The sequence below is a fragment of the Sinocyclocheilus rhinocerous genome, unplaced genomic scaffold (genome assembly GCF_001515625.1).
Source record: "Sinocyclocheilus rhinocerous isolate Xijiao unplaced genomic scaffold, SAMN03320098_v1.1 scaffold576, whole genome shotgun sequence".
Taxonomy (NCBI): Eukaryota; Metazoa; Chordata; class Actinopteri; order Cypriniformes; family Cyprinidae; genus Sinocyclocheilus; species Sinocyclocheilus rhinocerous.
Genome location: NW_015662167.1, coordinates 2,986,654 through 2,995,829, shown reverse-complemented (window position 1 = coordinate 2,995,829; position 9,176 = coordinate 2,986,654). Strand labels below are relative to the sequence as shown.

Below are 9,176 nucleotides of genomic sequence, written 5' to 3'. Positions count from 1 at the left end.
AGGTGGGGGCTGCTCCAGGATTGGCTAATGTTGCTGAAGGTTAAGGCTGTTTTGAGAATCACCCGCCACTGGTTCTTCTGCTTTGGCTTTTGCTCAACGGACTTTCCGAATAACATGGGAAACACAGTAAAAATGAATATGCATCCTGAATGGAATAAAAATTCAGACATCATCATCAAATACCTGTATGCATTAAAGGTGAAGTGCAAACACTAATGCAAGTCGGAAAATTGCCAGGATTGTTCAGTGTACTTGTGATGAAGAACTACAGAGGAAATGTAAAGCTTGTAAATACATTAAAGAGAAAAATCAGATTTAAAAATGACACTGATGGTGTGCTGTTTGTCTTTGGAGGGAAATTTACAGGATTTTGCTAATACGCCAGCTCCATCTTGAACAGATTATTTGCTGTTGTTTTTTTAATTTAATTGATTTGACACCAAATTGTTTTAAAATATATATAATTTGTCCCTTTTTACTCTGTTAATATTTGGGCAAACATTGAATAATTCTTATTAATAAGCATATATAATAATAAATATAATATGAAAAGTATGTCAAGAAACATATTAGTTCATTTAGATCTTGAGTGTTTAAGGCAGCAGAACTACTTATAAATTACACATTTATTCCTCTTTCGCCATTATATCATTCTAAACGCATCTAATTATGTGTCCTTGAATACATAGTATAATAAAAAAAAACAGCAGTTCAAATATATTTAAATATGAAATACATATATTCTTTGGGATATTTTATTTGCTTTATTTATTGTTTGTTTGTTTTCCTTTTCTTTTTTAGGACATATTTATTCAATATTAACATGACAAATGTACAGTGTGCTTTCCAGAAATACAATCAGTTAACAGCAAATATTTAAGATATTGTGGCATGAATTTTACATCAAATAGACTACAAAAGTAACTCATAACCAAGAAACAAATCCAAAATAAATAAATATATAATTTTAAGAGGAAAAGGGTCATTCAAATAAAAAACAAAACAAAAAAAAGGTAAAAGCATAATACCATCTATAAGTATTAATATTGTTAAACAGTTAAACAGTCACAACCTGTAGTATATTTCCCATATATATTTCCCTAGATATCTCCAGTAACATAACCCTATAATAAAAACGTCATTTGGAACAAAAAATAATAATAACATTAGAACACAAAAGAATCAAGACCATTTTTTATGAATTTTTGAGCCCACCTCCAAGAGGAGGAAAACAGTTCACCCACAAAACCCTAATTGACACACAGAAGCATTTTTCTCACGTCTGGAGGCAAGTGATCTATAAAAGGAGACTATACATTTTATTTAGTGTTTTCCTAATTGACTAATAAAATTGCTTAGCATTACGTGATGTAAGCTATTTTATTAATCAGGTTATAACTTAATTTTTTTTTAATTAAATATGTATTAATTCTTTTTCTAATATCATAAATTTAAAAAACGAATCTGTGTGAAAATTCAACGAAAACAGCCAGTTAGGGACTTTCACTTTAAATCAGTCGGAGACTTTTAATTTGTCTGGTTTATTCCCACAACTCCACCATATATGCGTACGTCGTGACGTCAGACGTACAAAGCAAAGCGTGTGCGCACACCTCCTGAAGTCTTGAACTGGTAAGTCGTTAATTATATGCAACTTTTAATGAATGAAGCGCCGTTTATATAGTAATTGTTGCTTACTTTTACCTTTATTTCAAAACATACACAAACCACCTTTAAAATGATACGTCGAAATCTATATCACGCACAGATTTGCGATAGCAATGCACTAGAATGAACAACAAAGGGTCTGTTTTGAATCGAAGTTGCCAAACATACCTCGACATTTTGAGTATCATAGAACGTGTTGTCTAGATAGGCAGCTCACTAGGTTTCCAAACACAAAACTACCTGCAGTCTGAGCGTTTATGCCTTGCTTCATTCACTTGCAGGCATCAAGCAGCAAAAATGTTCCGACCCAAGCCCACACTGAAGGACAGACAGCACCTCTACAGGCTGATCATCAGCCAGCTGCTGTATGACGGCTACACCGCCATCGCCAACAGCCTGATCAGTGAGGTGAAGCCCCAGAGTGTGGTGTCTCCATCAGAGCAGCTCATGCAGCTGGCCAAGACAGGTATGACTCGATCAGTTTCTGACACTTTGTGTTTAATATTTTTACTTGTACTGTATAATTGCTAAATAACAATAAACTAAACAAGTGCCTAATAACTACTTTCATCTACTTTTTTTCTTTGCAATAAAGAATACAACATTTACTCTTTACTCTTAAAATCCTGAAGCTAAATCATAAGTATTACATCATAAAAGATTTTAACAAGCAACTGAATTAATGTGACGTGGCCAAGCATGGTGGCCCATACTCGGAATTAGTGCTCTGCATTTATCCCATCCAAAGTGAACACACACACCCGGAGCAGTGGGCAGCCATTTTTTGCTGCGCCCGGGGGAGCAGTTGGGGGTTCGGTGCCTTGCTCAAGGGCACCTCAGTCGTGGTATTGAAGGTGGGAAACAGTATTTGAAAAATAATGTGTTTTTTGAACATTAAAGCATGTCAACATATTCTGTTACACCAAATACACAAAATAATGATCTTTAAAAAAGCATCATATGACCCCTTTAAAGTAAGAAAATTCTGTCATTAATTACTCACCCTCATGTCATGGGTAAAATAATCCATGTTACTTCAGTGGTTCAACTGTAATTTTATAAAGCTACGAGAATACTTTTTGTGCGCAAAGAAAACAAAAATAACGATTTTATTCAACAATTCGTCTCCTCCGTGTCACCCTATAGCGCCATTTTGGGGAGTATCAAATACGTAAACGGCGTATGCAACGTATGTGCGCAGAAATGTTGTTTATGTTCAGATCAAAGTGTAAACAGCGTATCCGCGTACGGTGCTGCTTACACAGAACAGCATACGTTTCTGAGCCTTGATCGTGTTAGGATCCTTGTTGTCTATGGAAGAGTCAGAGAGCTCTCGGAATTCATCAAAAAATATCTTAATTCATGTTCCAAAGATGAACAAAGGTCTTACAGGTTTGGAATGACACGACGGTGAGTAATTAATGACAGAATTTTCATTTTTGGGTTAACTATCCCTTTAAGGCGAGACACTGCAGAATAGGGTAAAAAAATGAGTTAGCGCCTTACTAACCCAGTTGGTTGATTACATTGATAATTACAAGTTTTCTAAAATGTTAGGTTTAAATGTGCAAATTATGCATTATTTAATGAAATGTGCGCTAATGTGCATAAATTCCTTGTACAAAAATCTTAACACTGGATGAAGTCAGTTTCAGAATTCTTGTTACATTTTTTTTTACATATTAGAGTCAAATGTTTTTACAGAGGGAATTTTGGGCATCTCATTTTTGTCACTCTATAATTCAGAAAATACTTAGAACAGACAGAAAACAATATATTTTCAACATTTTGGGGGGGAATAAAATCTTGTATGTAATCAAGCAAATTATATATGAAATAATCCCTCAGTAAAAACCTTCAGGATACAGACAAGAATAAAAATGTAAAGTGTGTAAGTGCTACTGAAGTAGAGATTTATGGCTCAGTGTAGGAGAAAAAACTCAGTTTGAGAAAACGGCCTTTAAAAATATGTATTGTAATTGAAATCTATTGACACAAATAGATAAATTGCTATAAAAGAAACACTAAACAGTGTCTTTTGGATGTTTTCTTTCCACTAGGCAAAAAGCCCAAAATCTTAAACTTGACAAGAAAGGTGCATGAAAAACTGTGTTTTTGCTTGCAGTGTCTCCCCCTTAAAGAATTTTTGCAAGGAATAGTAATAAAATAATTATACACTTCATGTGAAAAGGGTCTATTTTCAAACAATTAGCAAAAACACAACATTTTGCTGTTTCACACAGTTTAGGGATGAATTCCTCTTACCAAAATGAAAAAAAGTCAATCCAAAACACTTTGCAACGTACACAATACTTGTTTCTTCAAAGCGATGACAAAAAGAGCAATTGGGTGAAATACAATCTGAATGCTTATTGTTTACTAGCTCACAAATATGAACCATTTTAAAAGAAACTTAGGCAAATTTTTATAGAAGAAGCCAGAAAAGTACTTTAATCTGATTTCCTAGGAATGGAGAACGATGACAGTGCGGTACAGTACGCCATTGGCCGCTCGGACACCGTGGCGCCCGGTGTGGGCATCGACCTGGAATTTGATGCAGACGTGCAAACCATGTCCCCAGAAGCATCAGAGTATGAGACCTGCTATGTGACGTCTCATAAGGGGCCGTGCCGTGTGGCCACCTACAGCCGCGATGGGCAGCTCATAGCCACGGGCTCCGCTGACGCCTCCATTAAGATCCTGGATACTGAGCGCATGCTGGCCAAAAGCGCCATGCCTCTTGAGGTGAGTGCCTGGATGAGTTGATTTTCAAGTCACCTTATCTCTTTTCTAAATGCATGTTATAGTTCTTACTGTGAACAATTCATCCAGTCATATTTTAACTTTTTACAAAATTTGCCTCTACTTTGGTTCAATGCCCACACCTCTGCAACGTCTGATGCAGAACCAAGTTCCTGCCCTACTTTTTTTTTTATATAATGTTTCACTTGGATGCACTTCACAATTCAGAAGAAAAAAATCTGTTTCATGGTGACTTTAATATTATGTAGTTTTTTTCCAGTTGGACAACCTGACAACCAGTGCAATTCTGTTTTCCGATTTAGGTGATGATGAACGAAACAGCCCAGCAGAACATGGAGAACCACCCTGTAATCAGAACCTTGTATGATCATGTGGATGAGGTCACATGCCTCGCTTTTCACCCGACCGAGCAGATCTTAGCCTCTGGCTCTCGTGATTACACCCTCAAACTCTTTGATTATTCAAAGCCATCTGCAAAAAGAGCCTTCAAGCACATACAGGTATAAAATCAAGCTAAATCATGCCTCTAAATTAGTTTGAAAAGGTAAATTTGAGTTTAAAGGGTCATGTGTGGTCCTTCATTTATTGGAGATGTTTGCATGGAATGTTTCTCCCTTTCATTTTCTACAGGAAGCTGAAATGTTGCGCTCCATCTCCTTCCATCCATCTGGGGATTTCTTACTAGTCGGCACGCAACACCCAACCTTGCGTCTTTATGACGTTAACACTTTCCAGTGTTTTGTGTCCTGCAACCCTCTGGACCAGCACACAGACAGCATCTGCGGAGTCTGTTACAATCCCAGCGCTAACAGCTACGTCACCTGTAGCAAAGACGGCAGCATCAAGTTGTGGGATGGAGTGTCGAACCGGTGCGTAACCACCTTTGAGAAAGCCCACGACGGCGCTGAGGTCTGCTCGGCTGTTTTCTCCAAGAACTCCAAGTATATTTTGTCCAGCGGGAAGGACTCTGTTGCTAAACTCTGGGAAATTTCTACAGGCCGGACTTTGGTCAAGTACACAGGTAAGATGGAGAATTATGAGTAGGTTTAGATTATAGATTACACAGGCTAGATGAAGAATTGTGATTAAATTCTGACTGAGGAAAAGGGTGTTAATTATTTTTTTTTATTTATTTTTAATTTAAGCAGTCTCTATATCGATTCCTAAAATCTTTTCTGTTCTGTCGCTGCTGAATCTTCATTTGTGAAATACATTTTTTTTTACTTAAGATGTTAATGTTTGTCAGTATTAAATGTTATTCAAAAAAAAAGCTTGACCAGTGCAGTCTGATTCACAAGAAAATAACTTCTACGAGTTCTTTATATTGAATCAAAAGCACAGCACAACCAGTATATTCTGATCCTGGACAAATGACTCTTATGAACTGATTCTTTTTAGTGAATTTGTCAGTTCTTTATAGTGAATCAAAAACACAGCATAAACAGTGAGTTCTGATTCCCAGACAAATGACTCTTATCAACCAGTTCTTTGTAGTGAATCAAAAACATATACTGAACTGACTCATGAGTGATTTGCTTGTGAATTGACTAAAAAACATTCAGCATGACCAGTAAAGTCTGAGTCCTGGACAAATTAGTCTTATGAACTGATTTATTCTAAAACATATAGCGTAACCAGTGTAGCCCAGTTCACAAGAAAGTTACTCTAATTACTTTTTTTTTTTCAGTAACTAATGCAGCCCAATTTCGGAAACACACGACCCCCATAAGTCTGTTCTTTTGATAATTAGTTCATAAAGACCGGTTACCGGTTTAAATCAATCTGAAACATTGCCTCAATATAATTTACATTATTAACATAGGCAGAGCGTGGCCATGGGGACTTGGGGCAAAAATGCCCCTGCACAAACAAATTAAATATATTACGTCTGTTGCTAACAAAGTAAATATGAATAGACATTGTCGATTGCGACATTAAATTAAGATCTGCTCATGTTGAACCGTATTTCATTTTAGGCGTTTACAGTGTTGTGCATTTTAACCAATCACACACATATCAGTTGAGCTTAGGAGCTTTTTTGAGAGTGCTTAAACTCGCGATAGATCAATGTTAGTGATAATGTCACTTTCTATATATAATTTATTCGCTGTTTGAATAACAATGGAAAGGAAACGTTATATAATTATCAATTTCTAACATTTTTGTAAAATTGTAATCACATTAAATACAAATTCAGTCCCATTAAACTTTTTTTTTTTTTGCCTACATGACACCCATGTCTGGTTCTTGCCTAAAAGACGGGTTTATGTTGTTTAATACATTTGGCTGCTTTTAGCCTTACCCTGGAGTTGGTTCTCAACTTTGTGTAACTCGTTTTGAAACCATTCAACCATGAGAAAATTCTGAGAATAAAAACCCGCTAGACTTATACTGCCATTAAAAAGTTGGGGAAATATTTTTTTTCTTTTGAAGAAAGTCTCTCATGCTCACCAAGGCTGCAATTGTTTGATTTAAAAAAATACAGTAAAAACTTGTGAAATATTGTTACTATTTAAAATAAGTTTTTTGAATTTTAATGTATTTTAAGTCTTTTCAGCACCATTACTCCAGTCTTCAGTGTCACATGATCCTTCAGAAATCGTTCAAATATGCCGATTTGCTGCTCAAGAAACAATTCCTATGATCAGTGTTGAAAAGAGTTATATTTTGATACATATTTTTTGTTTTTATATATATATATATATATATATATATTTCTGGTCCTCAAATCTGATAACAGACCTCCAACAAGACGCTCCAGTCCACTATAATTTAAAAAATAATAGTTTTTGTAGCACGGAATGTAGTTTTAAGAGTTTTTAAGGCGAGAATGTACTTGTTTAGACTTAAAATATGCGGTTTGTTAATAAAGATAGTCTATTTGAAAATTTGCTTCAATGTTTTTTGGAGATGCGAGCTCCAGGACGTCAGCAGCCATTCAGAGCTCATAAACCTGCCGAGTGCAGCCTCAACTCGGCCAGATCTTCTGGAATTTGCCACTAAATCTAGTGTGTAGTCTTTGGTCTCATTAATCTGTCATTTTTTCCAGAGCAAATAGTTTTGGCTGAGGGCAAAATCTTGTCACGTTAAAATTTGTGTAACTTCAGTGCTGTATTTCAGAGCACTGCCTTTGTACTTTAGATTGCATTGCCTAGCAACTTTTAGGATGGATGTTGTGTGAAATTGCTCATATATATGTAGGGCCTATATTTTCAAATATACCAAAAAATATATAAAGCATGTAGATATTATTATTTTATGTTTTGATGTTTTAAAGACATATGTGTTTGATTTTCATACCAAATTTCCTTAAAAACATGGATGTTTATTAATATTTCCATGAACTACATAGGCCCAAAATGATCCAAATGTACATGACATAGACTCAGAAATGACATATCGTAGCTTCTAAATGTCTCAGTGATTTCATGATCGGTAATTAAGCTAATAATTTTGCAGCCAAAACTGCAAAAAAAAAAACATTGCAGTTGACACAAATTATGTTTATTCCCAGTGCAAGTAAACCCATTTTAAAAGTAGCTTTGGTAATATTTTATTTTATTTTACAGGTGAATGAATTGGCTTCATAATGGTGTAGAGCAGTGGTTCTCAACCTTTTTTGAGTACTGGACCCCCATAATATCTCAAACCAACCTCATGGACCCCCGCCCCCCATTGATATTGACGTGTTTTTGTGTTGTCCATTTTTCTTAGCTCTTCTGGTGTCAGGTCCACTGATAGATGGCCTATCAAGCCACCTGTCCATAGGCTGGTCTTGTTAACTATTTTTATTTTATTTAGCGATATATTGCCCTAGAAATAATTGCGAGAAATTATGTTATTGTCATTTTATGACCATTTTATGCCACTGACTATATAGTGATGTTTCAGTATCAGCGCTGGGCTGTCAGGCATTGTTACACCAGCAGGTGGCGGCAATTGACTGACTTTACGAGTGAGTCATCATTAAAAAAACATTCATTCAATGGATACACTTAAAAACGCTGATTCATTCATGAATGAAACAAGGTGTTGACATTAATTTACTTTGAGTGCCAGTTTACAAGGCTCAATCAACAATCAACGCATCACATGGGTTACAGTGAAGCTGATATTTCACTTCATAGAGAGCAATGCCATTGATTCAGTGTACTGAACAGCGCTGACCACAGTCGTGGGAAATCCCCTTAAATACTGAAAGGATACAACGACACAGATATCGCTTTCATCTTCTCACAACTGATGGCAAACTGATTTTTTCATGATTATATGAGTTGACCTGAAGAAAGACAGACCCAGGTAATTGCACACCCTCATTTCCGCAGTCAGCCCTCTCTCTCTCTCTCTCTCTCTGTGTATACAGTGTTGCCAACTTCTTTCAATGGAAAGTAGCTAAAGCCTGCTTGAAAAGTCGCTAAATGACATCATACGCCAATTAGCATATTCATGACGTAAGTGCGTCGTATTGTCTTGCCTCTCTGTGCTCACAAACTGTATTTTAATGCAGCCAAATTCTCAACAGAACTGTTTTCATTGATATATTTCACTGTTTCTGTTGTCAGTTCTGTTTATAATCGAGACGTCGTCTAATGAAATCAAATACACATAAGATAAAGACAATGGCTGTGCTGTGATTTCGGCTATATTTGCATGTAAAATAGAGTTAGAAGCGACAGAATATCTATTTTAACAGAAAGCACTGCTCCTCTCTGCCGCTCGCTGAACAGATCAGACACAGAGCGAGG

The 9,176-nt window shown here is 36.0% G+C and overlaps 1 protein-coding gene across 1 annotated transcript; it reads left to right on the top strand.

The window, feature by feature from the left end:
- The first annotated feature begins 1,531 nt into the window (after nt 1-1,531).
- On the top strand, nt 1,532-5,493 carry LOC107727783 (cleavage stimulation factor subunit 1-like). The gene is made up of 5 exons (XM_016537771.1): nt 1,532-1,632; nt 1,950-2,134; nt 4,136-4,413; nt 4,734-4,931; nt 5,062-5,493. The coding sequence occupies exons 2-5, from the start codon at nt 1,966-1,968 to the stop codon at nt 5,473-5,475; spliced, it is 1,059 nt and encodes a 352-aa protein (XP_016393257.1). The 5' UTR covers nt 1,532-1,632; nt 1,950-1,965; the 3' UTR covers nt 5,476-5,493.
- The last annotated feature ends 3,683 nt before the right edge of the window (nt 5,494-9,176 follow it).